The sequence below is a fragment of the Oncorhynchus clarkii genome, chromosome 17 (genome assembly GCF_045791955.1).
Source record: "Oncorhynchus clarkii lewisi isolate Uvic-CL-2024 chromosome 17, UVic_Ocla_1.0, whole genome shotgun sequence".
In the NCBI taxonomy this organism is placed as follows: domain Eukaryota; kingdom Metazoa; phylum Chordata; class Actinopteri; order Salmoniformes; family Salmonidae; genus Oncorhynchus; species Oncorhynchus clarkii.
In genome coordinates, this window is record NC_092163.1 from 54,594,816 (window position 1) to 54,618,985 (window position 24,170).

General features: G+C 42.7%; 1 protein-coding gene across 1 annotated transcript in view; it reads right to left on the reverse strand.

Moving 5' to 3' along the window:
* Positions 1–24,170, reverse strand: part of LOC139371133 (cyclin-dependent kinase 18-like) — a 49,652-nt gene that overhangs the window by 10,843 nt on the left and 14,639 nt on the right. Inside the window, exons 2-5 of the mRNA XM_071111221.1 lie at positions 16,369–16,504; positions 5,345–5,493; positions 3,611–3,757; positions 2,142–2,198 (exon numbers count right to left, since the gene is read on the reverse strand). Of these exons, the coding sequence (XP_070967322.1) occupies positions 2,142–2,198; positions 3,611–3,757; positions 5,345–5,493; positions 16,369–16,477 (462 nt within the window). The 5' untranslated portion in view covers positions 16,478–16,504. The remainder of the gene's footprint in view (positions 1–2,141; positions 2,199–3,610; positions 3,758–5,344; positions 5,494–16,368; positions 16,505–24,170) is intronic.

Genomic DNA, 24,170 nt, shown 5'->3' on the forward strand with positions numbered 1-24,170 from the left:
CCCTAACACGAACCCTACCCCATAACCTTATCCCTAACACGAACCCTACTCCATAACCTTATCCCTAACACGAAACCTACCCCATAACCTTAGCCCTAACACTAACCCTACCCCATAACCTTATCCCTAATACTAACCATACCCCATAACCTTATCCCTAATAATAACCCTACCCCATAACCTTATCCCTAATACTAACCCTACCCCATAACCTTATCCCTAACGCGAACCCTACCCCATAACCTTATCCCTAACGCGAACCCTACCCCATAACCTTATCCCTAACGCGAACCCTACCCCTAACACTAACCCTACCCCATAACCTTATCCCTAACACTAACCCTTTTTTTGAAACATTGGCTTGTCTCATGGCAGGATGTAAGGTATTTTAAACATGACCACCTTGTTATGTAGATGAGCAGTCATAGTTGACCAGACACTAGTTCTGTTAGGACATGTGTTTACAGTAAACTAACCCCCGCCCCCTCGACCTAGACTGCATGCCATTCCAGAACACTGCTCCCACCCTGCTGTCTTCCATGTTCACTCCTCCACAGATCTGGCAGGACTGCATAGGTTTCAATATGAAGCAATATGAAGGAAACTAAATACAGGGATTGCTTACACCTATCCAGCTATTGTGAAACGGAGTGACTGAGGTCAGGTGGAAGGGGACAACTTTCTGTTATGAGATGTAGCCCAGTTGTTGACCCTAATGACTGAGCATGACTAGGACAGATGTAGCCTAGTTGTTGACCCTAATGACTGAGCATGACTAGGACAGATGTTTCCCAGTTGTTGACCCTAATGACTGAGCATGACTAGGACAGATGTATCCCAGTTGTTGACCCTAATGACTGAGCATGACTAGGACAGATGTAGCCTATTTAGTCTGACTGCTCCTCTGCACTAACAGTCACTCAGGGTTCATGAGTACAGTCTGAGACAACAGATAAGTAGCCTCTGTGTGTGAGACTACACACACCAGTTCTATAAATCAATCTAATATTGCTATGTAGAACTAGGTATGCAGTAGGGGAGACCGGGGTTGGTTGTCACACGTTTTACTCTCGTGTAGTTCTCAGCACCAGTATATCTTACAAGACTCTTTTCAACATTATAGCATTATTAACATTATATTCCACCTTGGGTGGAAATGGGGACCATTTTTATCCTCATCTTATTCCAACATGGCGTTATAAGCAATCAAACACACTCTGTACACTTGTGACAACCAGTTTGTAGTTGGTTGTCACAGTGTTTGTTAGTAGCCTATTCCTTTTGGAACAGGAAAAGAAGCACTATAGCATACATAGTCTTAGAACTAGCCAAGCCTTTCTTTGATCAAACAATATTTCAAACAAAATTCTGGATTTTTTGACTTGAGAACAACATATGACATTTTGAGTAGGTTTGTGATGGCGCAGATTCCTCTGGCCAACGGATGTATGCATGATGCATCGGGAAGATGCCGTTTAGACATCGTTTGCAAATTGGCAAGACGTCTCAGATGTATTTAGAATATCTACATTCTAAATTCTACATCGTTTATACGTCGGCCAGGCATCAACATTATTTTCTGGTGTCGGCGACGTCTTTCCTCTGTGTAAACGCTCTCCGCACTACATATTCCCAACACATTTTGATATGTCGGCCAAAAGGGTTTGTGTTTACTGGTAAGGGAGGTCTTTATAGCAACAGCACAAAAGAGCTTGGGATTTATTGTATACTGGCAGTGGCAATGTCCCCAATTAATATATGGTTATAATGGAGTTGATAGGGACAACCAACCAAGTTCCATGTGACAATTCCCCCCCAATGCTAATTACCACATGGCTTGACCTAGCAACTTAGAAATAGGTTTGGGATGGAGTCTTTCTGCTTTTCTATAAACATAATTTCATAGTTCTAAAGATTTATAAAGAACTTTATTTTACTTTCTCTTATGAAATACACAAATTCCTCTCATCTCAGGGGTTAAATAGAAGGTGAAAATCCACACACTGAATAACTACACTGGGAATACCCACACACCTTTAGTTTCAACCATTCTAATTTCTCTGTGTCCTGCACCTATTAAAACAGCTGGACGTGTGCCTTAAACTGCAGCTGAAAGCGCGTAACCATAGCGACATTCTTACCTCTCCCAGTTTTCCCAGTTTCACGTACGTCTCCAGCTTTCCAAAGCCAATGTCAGACTGTATGGAAAAATACACAAGGTAGCATAAAGTTATGCAACACCCAATTCCCCCTTTGTGAGAAAATAATTGCCCCCTTACGCTCAATAGCTGTTTGTGCCCAATCTTTGCCCACTCTTGCTTGCAGAACTGCTGTAGATCAGCAACATTTGTGAGTTTTCAAGCATAAGCTGCTCATTTCAAGTCCTGCCACAACATCTCTATCTCAATTGGGATTAGGTCTGGACTTTGACAGATGGCCTGATATTCTCCTGTAGAATACTCTGATACAGAGCAGAATTCATGGTTCCTTCTATTAAGGAAAGTCGTCCAGGTCCTGAGGCAGCAAAGCATCCCCAAACCATCACACTACCACCACTACGCTTGAATGCTGGTATGAGGGTTTTACTGTAGAATTCAGTGTTTGGTTCTCGCCAGGCATAATGGGACCCATGTCGTCCAAAAAGTTGACTCAAGTTTGCTAAAAAGCACCTGGAAGCATCTGGATGATCAAGACAATGTTTTTAAGACTCTGTTTTATGGACAGATTATTCAAACGTATAACTTTTTGGATGCCATGGGTCCCATTATGCCTGGTGAAAACCAAACCCTGCATTCCACAGTAAGAACCTCATACCAACAGTCAAGCATGTTGGTCATATGATAGTTTGGGGATGCTTTGCTGCCTCAGGACCAAGACGGGTGTTGCATAACTTTGTTTATCAATTAAATGAAATAAGTATGTCATTGTTGTGTTATTTGTTCACTCAGGTTCCTTTAATCTAATATTAGGTTTGGGTTGAAGCTCTAACATTCAGTAGAAAAACATGTACAATCTGAGAAATGTATATAGGGAAAAATACTTTTTCATGGCACTGTATGTAAGGTTATGACCATATGGTTTAGGGATCATGGTGTTGGGTACAGGGGGTAGTCTACTGACCAGTAAAGCCCGCAGGGACATGCGGCTGAGGGGTTTGATTTAGGGTATTAGGGTATGCGTGTATTAGGGTACTGCAGTATGGGTGTAAAGGGGTACAGGGTACTGAACAGTGATGACTGTCACGACGTGTCTGAGTGGATTGATTTAGGGTGTTTAGGGTATAGGGGTATGGGTGTATTGCGGTATGGGTATATAGGGGTTTGAGGTATGTGATACTAACCAGTGAAGCCTGTAGTGACATGCAGCTGAGGGGTTTGGGTTAGGGTATTGTGGTATTAGAGCAGTTGTTCCCAACAAGGGGTACTAGGACCAGTTGGGGTACTTGGTCTATCCACAAGGGGTACTTGAAGACTCATGGGACCATAGGCCTACTGGTAAAATTCAAATGAGGGGGTTCTTCAGGGGTACTCCAGGCAGAGCAAAATTCACTTGGTAGTACAGTAACCGAAAAAGATTGGGAACAACTGTATTAGGGTATAGGGGTACTAACCAGTGAAGCCCGTCGTGACATGCGGCTGAGGGGTTTGCAGGGAGGAGAGTTGTTCTCATTCTCCATTTCTCTCTGCATCTGCAGCTTTTTGAGGATCTCTGGAGGCAGGCGGATGTCCATGGGCAGAGACATACGCTTACTCACATCCTGCAGAGAATCATTCAGTCATCGATATGCAACACTCACACAATCATTATTTGTGCAAATACACACATCATAAATGGGCAATATTCTCACATGACACATTGGACCAGAACAGGTTAATTATTGTTGTTGTTATTGTTATTATTTATTCCTCCATCCACCACCCTCTTTGGAGGACTTTGTTTTACTAAAATAAATGCCATTTTTTTACATACACATTATTCATAACTTTCACATACATGGTACTTCTATACACAGTATTACATGACACAAAATATAGTTTGATTTTCACATTAAATGGTATATGGTATTTTCGGTCCTAACTATTTCAGATCATGTGCTGTTAATCCAACCCCGCCTATCTCCGTAGCCCACCCCGCCTATCTCCGTAGCCCACCCCGCCTATCTCCGTAACCCACCCCGCCTATCTCCGTAGCCCACCCCGCCTATCTCCGTAGACCACCCCGCCCATCTCTGTAGCCCACCCCGCCCATCTCCGTAGCCCACCCCGCCTATCTCCGTAGCCCACCCCGCCTATCTCCGTAGCCCACCCCGCCTATCTCCGTAGCCCATCCTTTCTCAATTTCCATGTGCCATATATTTTTCAACTGTGCTTCTGAACTCTGAACCTTTCTAATCTCATAGTATCCAAAGAGTATTGCTAACAGTATTATTGTGTAATGCTAAATGATTGACTGACTTTCCAAATGGCCAACAGTGCTATTTGTAGGGTTAGTTTTAGGTTAATATTGTGGTCGGTTTTTATAGTGTAGAGGTAAGGAGTGATTGTGTCTACTTAAAACTAGGGATGATTAGACGATCATTAGTTTGAGAAAGTAATCTTCTGTTTGTGTTTCTATTCTGTCTGTGGTTCTGAATGCAGACCTGTCTTAATGTAGGACAAGACGAATCAATCCTCTTCTGTTAATCTGTTCTTCCACCCTATGACACAGTTTCTCCTGTGAGTGACTATCTATCTCACACTTCCCCCTCTGCACCACACTTCTGGAACTGTCTGAAATAAGGTGTTTGTGTGTATGTGAATTTCCCCAGGGTGTGTGTGTGTGTGTGCATGCACAAACACGTGTTTGTGACTGTCGCTCTTTGCAGTTATTTTTGTTGAAAAGCAAGATGGCTGAATTTTCGAACTAAAGGTGTCTGGCCCGGCGGGTTATGTGGAAAAGAAAGAACATTCAGACGATGGCTTGTAATTCCCTGTGGGCTGTGTAGCAGCTGCTGCTGCTCTGAGGCTGAGAGGAAGTTATAACCACTCCGTTTTGAGAGGGAGGAGAGGAACCCAGTCAGTAGCTCTTATATTATAAAGGTGTAATAACTGGTTTTGTAAAGGTGTTATGAATGTCTTATGTATACCCCCTTCAAGTAAGGTTTGACCTACATTTGTACAGGAGGCTACATTTGTACAGGAGGCTACATTTGCTTTAGTGTCCCTCTCAGTATAGCAGTTCCTCTCGAATTGGAACCACTTTGGTGTTGTGAGCTAGACTATACTAATTGGCATGTCAATGTGAACTTTATCATTTCTAAACGTTCCTATTTCTCCTTCTCCCCAACTCTCCCTCCCTGTCTCACCACCATAGAGAAGTGTCGGTGGGGTGCTTTGCTGCGGTACTGGAGCTGGGAGGGGGACTGTGCTCCGGGCGTGGCTGGCTCAGGGCTCACTGGACTGGGACTGGCCTCAGGGTGCAGCGACGGCAGGGTCAGGCTGTCTGGAGTCAGTGCTGCAGGTCAGACAGAGAGGGAGAACGCACACTTTAGAGTTATGGAAAAAATTTAACACACAGATGCTGAGAAATACTCCATATTGTAGCCTTAAACACACACGGACAGGCTTGCTTGAACATCCTCTCTTCAGTGTTGTACACAGCAGATTGAGTGGACAATTACACTTTACAAATAAAAAAGACACAGCACTCATTCAGACACTACACAAGGCTGCATCAGCTACAGTGTGGAAATATGTGCATGTGTTTACAGTCCTCTGAACAGCTTGTGTTTCAGCCTTGGTTTGATCCTGTGTGTGAATGGGTTGTTGGTCTGTCTAGCTGCTGTTGGATGTGTTTGGAGTGGATATGTCTGTTCCATCGCATCGACTGACACCTCTGTGTATGTGTGTGCGTGTGTGCACATGCGTATGTGTGTTCAGCCCGCTGCCTCTCGGGGTGTTTGATGTAGACTGCGGTGAGCTCTTTAACTCCGTGTTTCCATGGGGACACTGATTGTTAACAAAAGCGTGTGAGCATGTGGCTAAACGGAGGGAGATATCCTCTCTCTCTCAGAAGGCAAAGACATCAACTCAATGACTATCCAACGTAATTTCATTGAAATGAAGTGATAACATCAAATCAATGTGTCACATGCGCTGAATACAACAGGTGTAGACCTTACAGTGAAATGCTTACTTACAAGCCCTTAACCAACAATGCATTTAAGAAAAAGTGTTAAGTAAAAAAATATGGATAACAATCAAAGAGCAGCAGTAAAATAACAGTAGCCAGGCTATATACAGGGGGTACCGGTACAGAGTCAGTGTGCGAGGGCACAGGTTAGTCGAGGATGGTTTCAACCAGTGTGTGCCCAGTGAGCTCTCGCTCTCTGTCTGTATCCCTCTCTGTCTACTTATTCTCTCTGACAGATACAGTATCACAGCCTGTTATTAGTGGAAATTAAAAAGCCCTGGCTACTCCTACATACACAGAGACTCACACAGAGACCATTTTTGGGTGTACATCCATGCAGGTGGTGATGGAGATTAAGATGTTAGATTTGAGTTGAGCTAAAAGTTAGGAGGCAAGTAGCTCTCAGTGTTTAGAAAAATAAGGTGACAAAAACAGATGTGACAAAAGAGCGATAGAGAGATCAATGAAGGAGAGAGAGGGGGAATTGGATGGAATGAAGTGGCAATAGATGAATGGTTCTAAGTTTGATTAATATTCCTGCTGTGAGTGGGCACAGACAGAGAGAGAGAAAGGGAGCCTGTTTGGCTCATCATTTAAATATCACAGTTACAGCAACCCTTTGATCTGTCTGCTCTTAATTGGGGCCAGGTCAGGTGAGACATGCACACACACAATGTTCTAGTCCGATCCTGTCTGCTCTTAATTGGAGCCAGGTCAGGTGAGACATGCACACACACAATGTTCTAGTCCGATCCTGTCTGCTCTTAATTGGAGCCAGGTCAGGTGAGACATGCACACACACAATGTTCTAGTCCGATCCTGTCTGCTCTTAATTGGAGCCAGGTCAGGTGAGACATGCACACACACAATGTTCTAGTCCGATCCTGTCTGCTCTTAATTGGAGCCAGGTCAGGTGAGACATGCACACACACAATGTTCTAGTCCGATCCTGTCTGCTCTTAATTGGAGCCAGGTCAGGTGAGACATGCACACACACAATGTTCTAGTCCGATCCTGTCTGCTCTTAATTGGAGCCAGGTCAGGTGAGACATGCACACACACAATGTTCTAGTCCGATCCTGTCTGCTCTTAATTGGAGCCAGGTCAGGTGAGACATGCACACACACAATGTTCTAGTCCGATCCTGTCTGCTCTTAATTGGAGCCTGGTCAGATGAGACATGCACACACACACTGTTCTAGTCCGATCCTGTCTGCTCTTAATTGGAGCCAGGTCAGGTGAGACATGCACACACACAATGTTCTAGTCCGATCCTGTCTGCTCTTAATTGGAGCCAGGTCAGGTGAGACATGCACACACACAATGTTCTAGTCCGATCCTGTCTGCTCTTAATTGGAGCCAGGTCAGGTGAGACATGCACACACACAATGTTCTAGTCCGATCCTGTCTGCTCTTCATTGGAGCCAGGTCAGGTGAGACATGCACACACACAATGTTCTAGTCCGATCCTGTCTGAGATGGGAGATGTATATCTATTGAAGTGAATTATGTAGTAAAGGGCAGACTGCAGGCTCTCACATGGCAAGTTAGGAAACACAATCATTGGAGAAGTGGACAAAGACATGAAGGGCTCTATTTCTTGCTGGCGTTAAGGCGGCTTTCGTGTCAAACGTATGTTAGTTTGCAATTTCGTCATGTAAAAACGGGTGCACTGGCATTTTCCAGCCATAATGTTCGGCAATTCACCTCTCTTATATCATTTTCCAGCCATAATGTTCGGCAATTCACCTGTCTTATATCATTTTCCAGCCATAATGTTCGGCAATTCCCCTGTCTTATTTCATTTTCCAGCCATAATGTTCGGCAATTCACCTGTCTTATATCATTTTCCAGCCATAATGCCATGTTCGGCAATTCCCCTGTCTTATATCAGCTCGCTTGCGCTCAGATGGGAGGCCCACATTATTTTAGCCATGGAGGTCCCGTTTTGGACGTGATTAAACCCCCCTCCATGATGTAGGCTACGTGTCCATGCCCATCATGAAATGAGAGACCTCTGAATACCGGGGAACCTCGTATTTAAAAGTTATCTGAAAACTGTAACCTGTAAAAAATGGCTTGTTTTTCAAACAGCAATGCGTGTCTTTTTATCCTGTCGATTAAATCATTACATTTTACATGTATTTGCTTGTTTTTCAGTTTAATTTTATTACCACCTATCTTATTGCGGCGGCAGGTATCCTAGTGGTTAGAGCATTGGACTAGTAACTGAAAGGTTGCTAGATTGAATCCCTGAGCTGACAAGGTAAACATCTGTCATTCTGCCCCTGGACAAGGCAGTTAACCCACTGTTCCTAGGCTGTCATTGAAAATAAGAATTTGTTCTTAACTGACTTGCCTAGTTATTTATTATATATATATATATATATATATATATATATATATATATATATTTTATATTTATATATATATATTTTATATTTATATATATACATTTTATATTTATATATATACATTTTATATTTATATATATACATTTTATATTTATATATATACATTTTATATTTATATATATACATTTTATATTTATATATATATATATTTTATATTTATATATATATTTTATATTATATATATATTTTATATTTATATATATATATTTTATATTTATATATATATATTTTATATATATATATATATTTTATATATATATATATATATATATATATATTTTATATATATTTTATATATTTTATATTTTATATATATATATATATATATATATATATATATATAAAATATATATATATATATATATATATTATATTTTATATATTTTATATATATATATATATTTTATATATATATATTTTATATATATATATATATATAAAATATATATATATATATATATATATATATATATATATATATATATATATATATAAAATATATATATATATATTTTATATATATATATTTTATATAAAATAGTATGATTCACCTTCCTGGTTTTATGGTTACAACGTTGGATACGTTGTACACATTCACACATTCTGGAGATGTGTGAATGTGTAGGATTATCTTCATAAATGCTGTTCATGCTGTTCTGGTTTGTGTTTATTGGCTTATTTCACTGTAGAGCCTCTAGTCCTGCTCTCACTATACCTTATCCAACCTATTAGTTCCACCAACCACACATGCGATGACATCTCCTGGTTTCAATTATGTTTCTAGAGACAATATCTCTCTCATCATCACTCAATACCTAGGTTTACCTCCACTGTATTCACATCCTACCATACCTTTGTCTGTACATTATACCTTGAAGCTATTTTATCGCCCCCAGAAAGCTCCTTTTACTCTCTGTTCCAGACGTTCTAGACGACCAATTCGTATTGCTTTTAGCCGTACCCTTATCCTACTCCTCCTCTGGCGATGTAGAGATGAATCCAGGCCCTGCAGTGCCTAGCTCCACTCCTATTCCCCAGGCGCTCTCTTTTGATGACTTCTGTAACCGTAATAGCCTTGGTTTCATGCATGTTAACATTAGAAGCCTCCTCCCTAAGTTTGTTTTATTCACTGCTTTAGCACACTCTGCCAACCCGGATGTTCTAGCTGTGTCTGAATCCTGGCTTAGGAAGACCACCAAAAATTCTGAAATTTTCATCCCAAACTACAACATTTTCAGACAAGATAGACCTGCCAAAGGGGGCGGTGTTGCAATCTACTGCAAAGATAGCCTGCAGAGTTCTGTCCTACTATCCAGGTCTGTACCCAAACAATTTGAACTTCTACTTTTAAAAATCCACCTCTCTAAAAACAAGTCTCTCACCGTTGCCGCCTGCTATAGACCACCCTTTGCCCCCAGCTGTGCTCTGGACACCATATGTGAACTGATTGCTCCCCATCTATCTTCAGAGCTCGTGCTGCTAGGCAACCTAAACTGGAACATGCTTAACACCCCAGCCATCCTACAATCTAAGCTTGATGCCCTCAATCTCACACAAATTATCAATGAACCTACCAGGTACCTCCCCAAAGCCTTAAACATGGGCACCCTCATAGATATCATCCTAACCAACTTGCCCTCTAAATACACCTCTGCTGTCTTCAACCAAGATATCAGCGATCACTGCCTCATTGCCTGCATCCGTAATGGGTCAGCGGTCAAACGACCTCCACTCATCACTGTCAAACGCTCCCTGAAACACTTCAGCGAGCAGGCCTTTCTAATCGACCTGGCCGGGGTATCCTGGAAGGATATTGATCTCATCCCGTCACTAGAGGAGGCCTGGTTATTTTTTTTTAAATGCCTTCCTAACCATCTTAAATATGCATGCCCCATTCAAGAAATGTAGAACCAGGAACAGATATAGCACTTGGTTCTCCCCAGACCTGACTGCCCTTAACCAACACAAAAACATCCTATGGCGCTCTGCATTAGCATCGAACAGCCCCCGTGATATGCAGCTGTTCAGGGAAGCTAGAAACCATTATACACAGGCAGTTAGAAAAGCCAAGGCTAGCTTTTTCAAGCAGAAATTTGCTTCCTGCAAAACTAACTAAAAAATGTTCTGGGACACTGTAAAGTCCATGGAGAATAAGAACACCTCCTCCCAGCTGCCCACTGCACTGAAGATAGGAAATACTGTCACCACTGATACATCCACTATAATTGAGAATTGCAATAAGCATTTTTCTACGGCTGGCCATGCTTTCCACCTGGCTACTCATACCCGGTCAACAGCACTGCACCCCCCCCACAGCAACTCGCCCAAGCCTTCCCCATTTCTCCTTCTCCCAAATCCAGTCAGCTGATGTTCTGAAAGAGCTGCAAAATCTGGATCCCTACAAATCAGCCGGGCTAGACAATCTGGACCCCTTCTTTCTACAATTATCTGCCTAAATTGTTGCCACCCCTATTACTAGCATGTTCAACCTCTCTTTCGTGTCATCTGAGATTCCCAAAGATTGGAAAGCAGCTGCGGTCATCCTCCTCTTCAAAGGAGGGGACACTCTTGACCCAAACTGCTACAGACCTACATCTATCCTACCCTGCCTTTCTAAGGTCTTCGAAAGCCAAGTCAACAAACAGATTACCGACCATTTCGAATCTCACCATACCTTCTCTGCTATGCAATCTGGTTTCAGAACTGGTCATGGGTGCACCTCAGCCATGCTCAAGGTCCTAAACGATATCTTAACCGCCATCGATAAGAAACATTACTGTGCAGCCGTATTCATTGATCTGGCCAAGGCTTTCGACTCTGTCAATCACCACATCCTCATCGGCAGACTCGACAGCCTTGGTTTCTCAAATGATTGCCTCGCCTGGTTCACCAACTACTTCTCTGATAGAGTTCAGTGTGTCAAATCGGAGGGTCTGCTGTCCGGACCTTTGGCAGTCTCTATGGTGGTGCCACAGGGTTCAATTCTTGGACCGACTCTCTTCTCTGTATACATCAATGATGTCGCTCTTGCTGCTGGTGAGTCTCTGATCCACCTCTACGCAGACGACACCATTCTGTATACTTCTGGCCCTTCTTTGGACACTGTGTTAACAACCCTCCAGGCACGCTTCAATGCCATACAACGCTCCTTCCGTGGCCTCCAATTGCTCTTAAATACAAGTCAAACTAAATGCATGCTCTTAAACCGATCGCTGCCTGCACCTGCCCGCCTGTCCAACATCACTACTCTGGACGGCTCTGACTTAGAATACGTGGACAACTACAAATACCTAGGTGTCTGGTTAGACTGTAAACTCTCCTTCCAGACCGACATCAAACATCTCCAATCCAAAGTTAAATCTAGAATTGGCTTCCTATTTCGCAACAAAGCATCCTTCACTCATGCTGCCAAACATATCCTTGTAAAACTGACCATCCTACCAATCCTCGACTTCGGCGATGTCATTTACAAAATAGCCTCCAATACCCTACTCAACAAATTGGATGCAGTCTATCACAGTGCAATCCGTTTTGTCACCAAAGCTCCATATACTACCCACCATTGTGACCTTGTACGCTCTCGTTGGCTGGCCCTCGCTTCATACTCGTCGCCAAACCCACTGGCTCCATGTCATCTACAAGACCCTGCTAGGTAAAGTCCCCCCTTATCTCAGCTCGCAGGTCACCATAGCATCACCATAGCATCACCCACCTGTAGCACGCGCTCCAGCAGGTATATCTCTCTGGTCACCCCCAAAACCAATTATTTCTTTGGCCGCCTCTCCTTACAGTTCTCTGCTGCCAATGACTGGAACAAACTACAAAAATCTCTGAAACTGGAAACACTTATCTCCCTCACTAGCTTTAAGCACCAACTGTCAGAGCAGCTCACAGATTACTGCACCTGTACATAGCCCACCTATAATTTAGCCCAAACAACTACCTCTTTCCCTACTGTATTTATTTTATTTATTTATTTTGCTCCTTTGCACCCCATTATTTTTATTTCTACTTTGCACATTCTTCCACTGCAAATCTACCATTCCAGTGTTTTACTTGCTATATTGTATTTACTTTGCCACCATGGCCTTTTTTGCCTTTACCTCCCTTATCTCACCTAATTTGCTCACATCGTATATAGACTGTTTATACTGTATTATTGACTGTATGTTTGTTTTACTCCATGTGTAACTGTGTCGTTGTATGTGTCGAACTGCTTTGCTTTATCTTGGCCACGTCGGAATTGTAAATGAGAACTTGTTCTCAACTTGTCCACCTGGTTAAATAAATAAAAAATATATATTAAAAAATAAAACTGGAAGCTGGTTGAGAGAATGCCAAGAGTGTGCAAAGCTGTCATCAAGGCAAAGGGTGGCTACTTTGAAGAATCTCAAATATATTTTGATTTAACACTTTTTTTGGTTACTACATGATTCCATATGTGTTATTTCATAGTTTTGATGTCTTCACTATTATTCTACAATATAGAAAATAGTAAAAATAAAGAAAAACCCTGGAATGAGTAGGTGTGTCCAAACGTTTGACTGGTGCTGCATATTGGATCTTTTTCCAGCTACTGTGAAAAATTTGGATGTGTGAAAAAACCTCCATAGTCTGCTGTGTTTTATTATTAATATTATAGAATTATGCGCCAACGCCAGCAAGTGCACTGAAAAATGTAATAGTGAAAATAGCTACAAATATTTCTGACTCACCCCTGGACCTATAGTGCTAAAGCCTGTGCTTAGATTTACTACTGCATTAGGTTTGTTAAAATGGAGCCCTTAGATTTACTACTGTATTAGGTTTGTTCAAATGGAGCCCTTAGATTTACTACTGTATTAGGTTTGTTCAAATGGAGCCCTTAGATTTACTACTGCATTAGGTTTGTTAAAATGGAGCCCTTAGATTTACTACTGCATTAGGTTTGTTAAAATGGAGCCCTTAGATTTACCACTGCATTAGGTTTGTTCAAATGGAGCCCTTAGATTTACTACTGTATTAGGTTTGTTAAAATGGAGCCCTTAGATTTACTACTGTATTAGGTTTGTTCAAATGGAGCCCTTAGATTTACTACTGCATTAGGTTTGTTAAAATGGAGCCCTTAGATTTACTACTGTATTAGGTTTGTTCAAATGGAGCCCTTAGATTTACTACTGCATTAGGTTTGTTCAAATGGAGCCCTTAGATTTACTACTGCATTAGGTTTGTTCAAATGGAGCCCTTAGATTTACTACTGCATTAGGTTTGTTAAAATGGAGCCCTTAGATTTACCACTGCATTAGGTTTGTTCAAATGGAGCCCTTAGATTTACTACTGTATTAGGTTTGTTAAAATGGAGCCTGAACTGTCTGACTTTAGGTTCCTCACTACATTTGATTTCTAATGAAACTTATGGTTGTAGGCTACTAATATGTTTCTACAGCGTTGTAGGCTACTAATATGTTTCTACAGCGTTGCAGGCTACTAATATGTTTCTACAGCGTTGTAGGCTACTAATATGTTTCTACAGCGTTGTAGGCTACTAATATGTTTCTACAGCGTTGCAGGCTACTAATATGTTTCTACAGCGTTGTAGGCTACTAATAGGTTTCTACAGCGTTGTAGGCTACTAATAGGTTTCTACAGCGTTGTAGGCTACTAATATGTTTCTACAGCGTTGTAGGCTACTAATATGTTTCTACAGCGTTGTAGGCTACTAATATGTTTCTACAGCGTTGTAGGCTACTAATATGTTTTTACATCCATTCTTCTCTGGCTGGCTCTGTTAAAAGTTAGTATGACAGTGATTGATGTAATCATCTGAACTGATTTGATTCGATTTATCTTTCCATCAGTACACTTGTTAGAATATCAAAAATGATGATTTAATTGAGAAGCTGCACTGGATATTAACTAGGTATTAGATTGACTTAAAGATTAGGCTGGCAGTGGCAGGCGGGTGGCCTCCCAGGTACACAAACATACACACACATACACACACACACAGCTAGCCCTGCAGTAGTGGAGTGGTAATTGTGTTAGGCTTGTGTGTTAATCCAAACTGATTTGGGATGTCTCATTAGGTTAGCTGTAACACTGTAGATGTGCGGTGTGTGTGCATGTCTGAGATTGTTAGCCTGTGGGATATGATACTGAATTAATCAGCCTAATTCAGGTGTGACTGACTTTTCTTTGTCATTTTAAGTTTGATGTAGCTGCTTACCAACTGAGAAGGGCTACTGAAGGGGATATTATGTTTATAAAACGTCCCTAACGAAACTAGATGGTAATTCTGATCTGCGAGCTGATTGTGTTATTCTCTTTTTTTGCAATAAATGTGACCACTGTAAAGACAGCTCCTCTGATGTGACCAACTTATTGTGTGTTATGGTATTTAAGTGTCAGGGAATTTAATTGAACTACATTTTAACATGAAAAAAAAACATTATTTGAAGGTCTGTTGCTGATGTTTCCCAACCTCATTAGGAGTTGAAGGAACATCCAGAGAATGTGGTTAATCCTGGGAAAAATGTGAGCCAAGTCCGTCTCCAAACATGGACAGACAGTTGGACAGCTTTGCCCTGATTCAAATCAAGGATTACTTTGACATTTTTGTTCAGTTATTGTCTGAAATAGGCTGTGATGGAAGAAGGGGTTGTGAAGGCCAGAATGTCTGGATTGACAGAGAGCCTATTAACACTTCTATCACTCACTCACTCAGACATTGAGTTCTCTCTGCATCAGGGGGTACAGGACTCTCTGGGGTTAGATCAGACACAGCTGCTTCCCCCAGACAGCTGATGACGGCTGGCATCACACAACGCTACATTCCCATCCATCCAGACCTCTATTCTGAATCCCAGTGTGCTCCATGTTGTTCTTGTCTATAACTGTTCTGTAATCTTTCATGTACATGTATTTTATGTGGAACCCAGGAGTAGTAGCTGCTGCATATGTACCAGCTAATGGGGATCCTAATAAACTAAACTTATGTACAAGGTTAGCTGCCTCAATAGTGAGAGAAGTAACTATGAGGTCAAGTGTTGCTGTGTCAAGTGTGCATGAGAAATGGTGAACAGCATGAGAAATGGTGAACAGCATGAACACCAAGAACACACTGTTTTAAAAGGTTTTGAATTTCTTCTCAATTTGCTCTATTGGCATGACGTAAAAATGTACATTTTGCCAAAGCTCACTTTGGAGATTTACAATATTGATATAATTAAAATAATAATAATCAATATTGTGAATATTGTTTTCTATCACTGCTGCAGGGCAGACTGGTTCTAGATTAGAGGATGGCTGTGACCCAGTAGACCACACCGAGGGAGATTTGCTTGTATAAATGTGTCTTGAACCCTGCTAATCAGCCTCAGCTCCTGGCATCCCCTATTACACTCTCACACCTCTCTTTCCCCTTCACATCTCTTCCATCTCTCCACTAAGAGCTTGTATAAATGTGTCTTAACCTCTTCTAACCCCCAGCCTTCCCTCAGCCCAGCCGGAAATCAGTGCTACTAATCAGGCCGTGGAGACTAAGTGGGGCTGGTACAGAGATGACTGGGCTGGTGGTTTGATTATAAACGGATCCAAGAATGGCCTGATCCATGAATGGAGGGAGTAATGTAAGATCTGGGATCAGGACTTTGAGCTTCCTGTGTCTAAATATAGTCCCAATACGCTGTGAAAGGGACTGGTCATTCCTTAGCAACGCTCATAGCAGCAAGACCCACTGGAGACAAGGACAGAGGAGAGGATTGTTGTGTCATTGGGCATTGTTGGGTAGAGTTAAAGGTCTTACCCTGAGTGTGTTGGATGTTGAGCTGGTTGATTTGCTCGGTGAACTCGTTCTCCTCTATGGTTTCGGTGCGAGGGACGGACAGAGAGAAACGTCGCTTAAAGTTCTTCATCTTGTTAATGTTGCAGAGGAGCAGTACCTGATGAAGAGAGCGCGGGACAGTCAGACAAGGCATACGTGTAGGGAAATGACTGGGTATTGAACCCTGTTTTTCTGTATTACTCCAAGCCATGTTAGCCCACTGAGGTAAAGCCAAAGCATTAGCCCAGGGAGCTACAACAAAGCAAAGTTACTCAAACAACACCATGTCCTTTACTCTCTTACAGTAGAAGCGTCCAACTCTACAACCACATTTATATAATTTCAACCACCACTAACCATAACCCCTTGGGTGAAAAAGAATAACGATTAGACTGTCTGAACAGAGGAAAGTGAATATGTAACTTCTTTGTTATTACTCCTGATATCTCCAGGAGTGGTAAGTATAATTTTTGTCTTCATCTGTTGTCTAGTACTGTCTTTTTGCTAGCTAGGGCCATCTACATTAAAGGGAAACTTCACCACTAGACACTATTTGGGGTGTTTTTTTTCCCAGTCTTCTTACATGATGAGGGTGTTTGACATAAATATGCACTAGAGGTCTACCGATTATGATTTTTCAACACCGATAGCGATTATTGGAGGCCAAAAAAAGCAGATACCGATTAATCTGACAATTTTTTTAATGTATTTGTAATAATGACAATTACAACAATACTGAATGAACACTTATTTTAACTTAATATAATACATCAATAAAATCAATTTAGCCACAAATAAATAATGAAACACGTTCAATTTGGTTTAAATAATGCAAAAACAAAGTGTTGGAGAAGAAAGTAAAAGTGCAATATGTGCCATGTAAGAAAGCTAACGTTTCAGTTCCTTGATCAGAACATGAGAACATATGAAACCTGGTGAATCCTTTTAACATGAGTCTTCAATATTCCCAGGTAAGAAGTTTCAGGTTGTAGGAATTATAGGACTATTTCTCTCTATACCATTTGTATTTCATATACCTTTGACTATTGGATGTTCTTATAGGCACTTTAGTATTGCCAGTGTAACAGTATAGCTTCCGTACCTCTCCTCTCTCCTACCTGGGCTCGAACCAGGAACACAGCGACAACAGCCACCCTCGAAGCAGCGTTACCCATGCAGAGCAAGGGGAACAACCACTCCAAGTCTCAGAGCGAGTGGCGTTTGAAACGCTATTAGTGCGCACCCCACTAACTAGCTAGCCCTTTCACATCACTTCGTTACACCAGCCTAATCTCGGGAGTTGATAGGCTTGAAGTCATAAACAGCAGAGCTGCTGGCAAAACGCACAAAAGTGCTGTTTGAATGAATGCTTATGAGCCTGCTGGTGCCTACCATCGCTCAGTCCGACTGCTTTATCAAATAACTGAAATTGTTGCAGGCTGCGTTTATATTTTTGATCAGCGTAATAACCATCATATCGAAGTAAACTTAATCACGTGAAGATATGCTGTGGTCCTCCCACTACGACTCGGGAAATCATGCAATTTATTGGACTTTCCATATGAAATAAGTTATGATGAACTTCACAGGGTGGTGAAAGTGCAAGGTGATTAGCTTGATGCTCCTTTCCAATAAATATTGAGGGTCCTATTCTGGTGACGTGATGATCGATGCTTGGCTGCCATTTGTGAATAATAATCTCATCATGTAGGCTATACCTGCACTGTATCCGCAAGCTGTTTTTTTTAGAGCGCACATGCCAATACGGGATAGTGCACATTCACTATACAAAACCATCAGTAGGGTTGAAAATGTGATGGAAACGCATTTACTTAATGGGAGGTCCACAATTTTTTTTCTGAGGTCTTGGCTGATTTCTTTAGATTTTCCCATGATGTCGAGCAAAGATGTAGGTAGGCCATGAAATTCATCCACAGGTACACCTCCAATTGACTCAAATTATGTCAATTAGCCTATCAGAACCTTCTAAAGGCATGTCATAATTTTCTGGAATTTTCCAAGCTGTTTCAAGGCACAGTCAACTTAGTATATGTAAACTTCTGACCCACCGGAATTGTGATAAAGTGAATTATAAGTGAAATAATCGATTTGTAAACAGTTGTTGGAAAAATGACTTGTCATTAGTACCGGGATGTGTGCTCTTCACCTCTGCAAGGCAATTCGTTTAAATGTACTTCAGTCTCCTTTGTTTTCTCAGCAGGAGCTGTGTACCGGTGGTTGTGTCAGCGGCGGTCTCGTTGTTGTGCGGAGTTATTCGAGGAAGGAAAATTGAGGAAGGCTCCATACCACCCTCTCGCTTTCCTTGTTATTTGCTCCACACCCCTTGGCTGCAACCCTTCTATTTTAGTGTACCCTGCGCGCACAACCTGTGTGGAATTCCTGGTCTCTGTCAGTGTTTGGAACTGACAATCTGAGGTCAAGAAGGCAGAGTTCATCTCAGTCTATGCTGCCCTTCAGTTCCTTGACTTTTTGGCCCTGACGGAGACATGGATCACCCCAGATAACACTGCTACTCCAGCTGCTCTCTCTTAATCTCACTACATTTTCAATCATATTTTCTTTCTCACTCACCTGTCCATCTCCTCATTTGAATTCCGTGCTGTCACTTGTCCCCTCAAGCTTGACATTGTCATCTATCGCCCACCAGGTGCCCTTCGAGATTTCCTCAATGAGCTTGACCCCTTGATAAGCTAATTTCTTGGCGATGGCTTACCACTCGCCGTACTTGGCTACTTCAACCTCCTGATGTCTGCCTTCGATTCATTTATTTCCAACTCTCTTTCCCTTCCTTGCCTCTTTTGATCTCTCCCTTTCACAGTCCCCTCCCACTCACAAGGCAGGCAATATGCTTGACCTCATCTTTACCAGAGGCTGTTCGCCTACTAATATTAGGGGCGGCAGGTAGCCTATTGGTCAGAGTGTTGGGCCAGTAGCCGAAAGGTTGCTAGATCAAATCCAGAGCTGACAAGGTAGAAATCTGTCGTTCTGCCCCTGAACAAGACAGTTAACCCACTGTTCCTATGTCGTCATTGTAAATAAGAATTTGTACTTAACTGACTTGCCCTCCAGGTCTTTGATCACTACTTTGTTTCTTTTTGTCTCCCTCTCCAACCCTATCCACTCAGCTCCTACCCAGATGTTAATGTGCTGTCTCAATCTTCGCTCTCTGTCTCTCCCCCTCTTTCCTCTTCTATCCTATCATCTCTCCCTTCTGTTAAATGCTTCTGTCTCCTGATTCTGCCTCCTCGACCCTACTCTTCTCCCTTTCCTCATCCTATGACTCAAGCTCAACCTTGACAAGACAGAGCTGCTCTTCCTCCCAGGGATGACCTGCCTGCTCCAAGACATTTATATCACCTCTGACAACTCTGCAGTGTCCCCCTCCCAGAGTGCAAAGAACCTTAGCGTGACCCTGCACAACACCCTGTTGTTCTCTGAAAACATCAAAGTTGTGACTCACTCCTGCAGGTTAATGCTCTACAATATCCATGGAGTACTACCCTACCTCGCACAGGTCCTAATCCAGGCTCTAGTCAACTCCCGTCTAGACTACTGAAACGCGCTGATGGCTGGGCTCCCTGCTTGTGCCATCAAACCCCTACAACTTATCCAGAATGCTGCAGCCCACTTGGTGTTCAACCTTCCCAAGTTCTGCCATGTCACCCCACTCCTCCACACACTCCACTGGTTTCCAGTTGAAGCTCACATCCACTACAAGACCATGGCACTTGCCTACGGAGCAGCAAGAGGACCTGCCCCTCCCTACCTTCAGGCTATGCTCAAACCCTACACCCTAACCCGAGCACTCAGTTCTGCCACCTCTGGTCTCTTGGCCCTCCCACCCCTACGGGAGGACAGCTCCCCCTCAGCCCAGTCCAAGCTCTGTTCTGTCCTGGCACCCCAATGGTTGAACCATCTGTAACCCTACCTCTTCCCAAGAGCATCTTAAATAATCCCCCCCAAATGCCTTTTGTGAACCAACTCTTGCACTTGACTTTTTTCCCCCCGTACTAGCTCCGACTTTGCTGAAAGCTACTTTATTAAGGAAAAATGTGGTTGGCCCATCTAGCTATCTTAAGATGAATGCGCTAACTGTAAATCTCTCTGGATAAGAGCATCTGCTAAATTAATAAATTGTATAAGTGAGGGATGGTATCATCCTGCCAGCGCATTGCACAGGCGGACCTCTGCTGAGCCAATGTTCCCTTACCTAATGTGCACTGGATGCCCTTCCACACCAAACAGAACAGCCAGTGATTGGTTTGTGGTCTTTGGTTGAGGTCAGGAACAGATAGACAATGATGCAGTCTCTGTGTGTGGTGTTCCCTGGCTGTTGTTGATGCTAATCTCAGATCACTGATGGATTGAATAATGAGGCAGAAAAACAGCAGGATAGTATTTAATCAATACAGTCACCTCTTGTTCACAACCCAGACACTGCTGTGTCAATACCTTATATAACCATACCCCCCCCCCCCCCCCCCCCCACACTCATTACATCTCTCTCTAGCCATCTCTCTAATCGTTCTCGCTCCCTCATCATTCTCTCATCTTTCTCTGAGCAGCAGTGAAGGCTGGTTTCTATGGTCTCCTACTCTCTATTAGTCTCCTGTGTGTGTGTGTGTGTGTCACACTATCAAAGAGCATCTGGTTGTATTGGGGTGCTCAGTCCAGCCGTTCATTCCCTCTGATCATTCCTGGACACAGACGGCCTTAATGGTGCTACCCTGATCTCTCTGACTCATCTCTCATCGCTTTCTCTCATCTCTGTCCCTTTCTCTGTCCCTTTCTCTGTCCCTTTCTCTGTGCCTTTCCTTCTCTGGCTCATACACACCTGAACTAGCCTGCAGTAGGCTGAAATGTGTTTCTGGGCTGAGTGGTAGGAAAAGCCATTACCACCCAGTGTGTCAGCAGTCTAATCTGATGAGTGTGATTTTAAAATGACTTCATATGAACCTAGCAGACCTTCTGTCCACTCCAACATAATAACATTAGCTCTGGTCACCAGAGAGGAGACAACAGTCACACACAGACAGATATTTCCTTGGAAAAAGAGAGGATGAGAAAATTGAAATAGATGTTCAATGTCCCATGGCAAGTATGCATCACAATCCTAAATACCACCTCAGCCATATTGGGTTTCCATTGACAAGGTTTGATGGACTTTGTCCATTCTAGGAATTCTGCAAAATGAGAGAGGAGTTTAGAAAGAGATGGAAAGCACATGTAGCAGGAATGGCATGTGATGCAAGGGGGGGTGTGAGAAGAAGAGAAAAGATGGAGCACTGGTGTTTATTTTTATAAATTAAATTCAGGAAGAATAATGCGTGTGTGTCTTTCTACTGTACTACGGACAGACTGTTCTTCTGCAGTGTGTGTGTGTGCCTAGCTGTGCAGTAGTAAGGATCACGCTGGGCCTTTGGTCATATTAACTCTCGCCCCAACAGTTCACACGCACTGAAAGACTGGTCATTCAAGTGCTGCCTGTGTAACCGCCGATAGCCACACACACACAGAGCCTAGTGGTTAGAGCGTTGTGCCAGTAACCAAAAGGTTGCTGGATCGAATCCCCGAGCTGACAAGTTGAAAATCTGTTGTTTAATGCCTGAGCAAGGCAGTTTACTCACTGTTCCCCGGGCGACGATGACGTGGATGTTGATTTAAGACAGCCCCCCGCACCTCTCTGATTCAGAGGGATTGGGTTAAATGCTGAAGACATTTCCCTTTATTTTCATGAAATCTCACAACTTTTTGGAGAGTAAAAATGTTTGACCATTAAAAATCATATTTTCCAGGCCTCCCGGGTGGCGCAGTGGTTCAGGGCGCTGTACTGCAGCGCCAGCTGTGCCATCAGAGTCCCTGGGTTCGCGCCCAGGCTCTGTCGTAACCGGCCGCGACTGGGAGGTCCGTGGGGCGACGCACAATTGGCCTAGCGTCGTCCGGGTTAGGGAGGGCTTGGTCGGTAGGGATGTCCTTGTCTCATCGCGCACCAGCGACTCCTGTGGCGGGCCGGGCGCAGTGTACGCTAACCAGGGTTGCCAGGTGGCTTGCTTCCGGGTTGGATGCGCGCTGTGTTAAGAAGCAGTGCGGCTGGTTGGGTTGTGTACCGGAGGACGCATGACTTCCAAACTTCGTCTCTCCCGAGCCCATACGGGAGTTGTAGCGATGAGACAAGATAGTAGCTACTACAACAATTGGATACCACAAAATTGGGGAGAAAAAGGGGTAAAAAAATAAATCATATTTTCCTAACTCTACCTTTAAAAAAAATGTAAGCTTATGCATTTGAACAAATTCAGGACATGATAAAAGTTTACTTTTCAAAAATGTTATTGAATTGTTAGGACACTGGGGTCCTGATAAGGTAGGAAAACAAGACACTCTGTCTCTACACATATGTGCAACATGCACAACTCACTCCAACAGAGAATGTCCCCAGAGGACGGCAGATGGACGGCAGACAGAAGGCACACACAGGAACATTGAACATCTGTCCCCCATGTACCAGAGTACAGATCACATACGCACCAATGTACACGCGCTCACACAGACACATGCCGCCTCTGAGCTGTCCTGCGCAAAGTTGGTTATTTCCAGGTGCAAGATAAAAAAAGACAGGCTACTCTCAGAACATAAAACAATGATTATGCACAAAGAAAACAGAGAATTGGAAGCACTGATTTGCTTTTAATGAAATGTTCTAATTCTAAAGGGCTGTTGTGGTAATTGTGTGTGACTGTAGATAACAAGTACAATGGTGAAGAGCTGTGTTGTTTCTCCTCTGGTCATGTTCCATGGGGACTGTTGTCATGTGTCTAACATCACAGTGTCACGTGTCTCATGCACTCTAGAGACGCACCATGCATGGTGGGAGTTTTCCCCCGCTCTCTCCCTCCTCCCCAACCATCCCTCTCTCCTAAACCGTGGTGAGACAATAATAAAGATGACCTTTTGTATTTTTCTCGCCAGCGGCAGTGATGCTTCGTAATAAAACAAATGCTCCTTTCTTTGGTCTCTCTCTTGTCCTCCCTCGCTGTCTCTCCCCCTCTGGTCTGTTGTGTATCTGTCTCTCTTGCTCTCTCTTTCTGAATAGAAGGCCTACTGTAAACCATGAAAAACAAATATCTCACTGCTGGGTCAACATCAGAGTGCAACATTGTGTTCCAGGCCTGAACATACAGCTTTATGTAATAGGTCATTTATGTTACACTTCTTATCATGTTTGGTCAATTGCTTTTTGCTTATAGTCATATTGTGCTTGTAATCACAAGGGCTTTGTGTGCATTCAATGTTAGCAAGTATAAATATTGTAAAAGTGTTTATTGTAAATGTGTGTGAGCATGTCTGTTTGTGAGCCTGCAAGAGTATATATGTATGTATGTGTGTGTGTTCATGTACTTATGCAGATGCATGTGATGTGATTGCACCTGGAACATCCGATGTCAACCTTGGCTGTGTTGACCGCAGTGGGCTGCAGAGGGTATTACTGCAGAGTGTCATTCACTATGCTCAGGAGTCTGGAAAAACTCCTGCTCCTAGTGAAGACAAAAATAAACCCTTTACATGGACAAAGAGACAACCACTGCAATTAGACAATAACACTAACGGGGCTGAGCTCGCTGTATGCAGGGTTTCAGGCCTTTGCATCTGTCTTTAAACATATACTCATACAGTCAGTCAATCATTTTGGATTTAAAAGGCCTATGTAACCTAGCCAGCCGAAGTTTGAATATAAACCAAATCACGTTCACATTTTCCAGAAC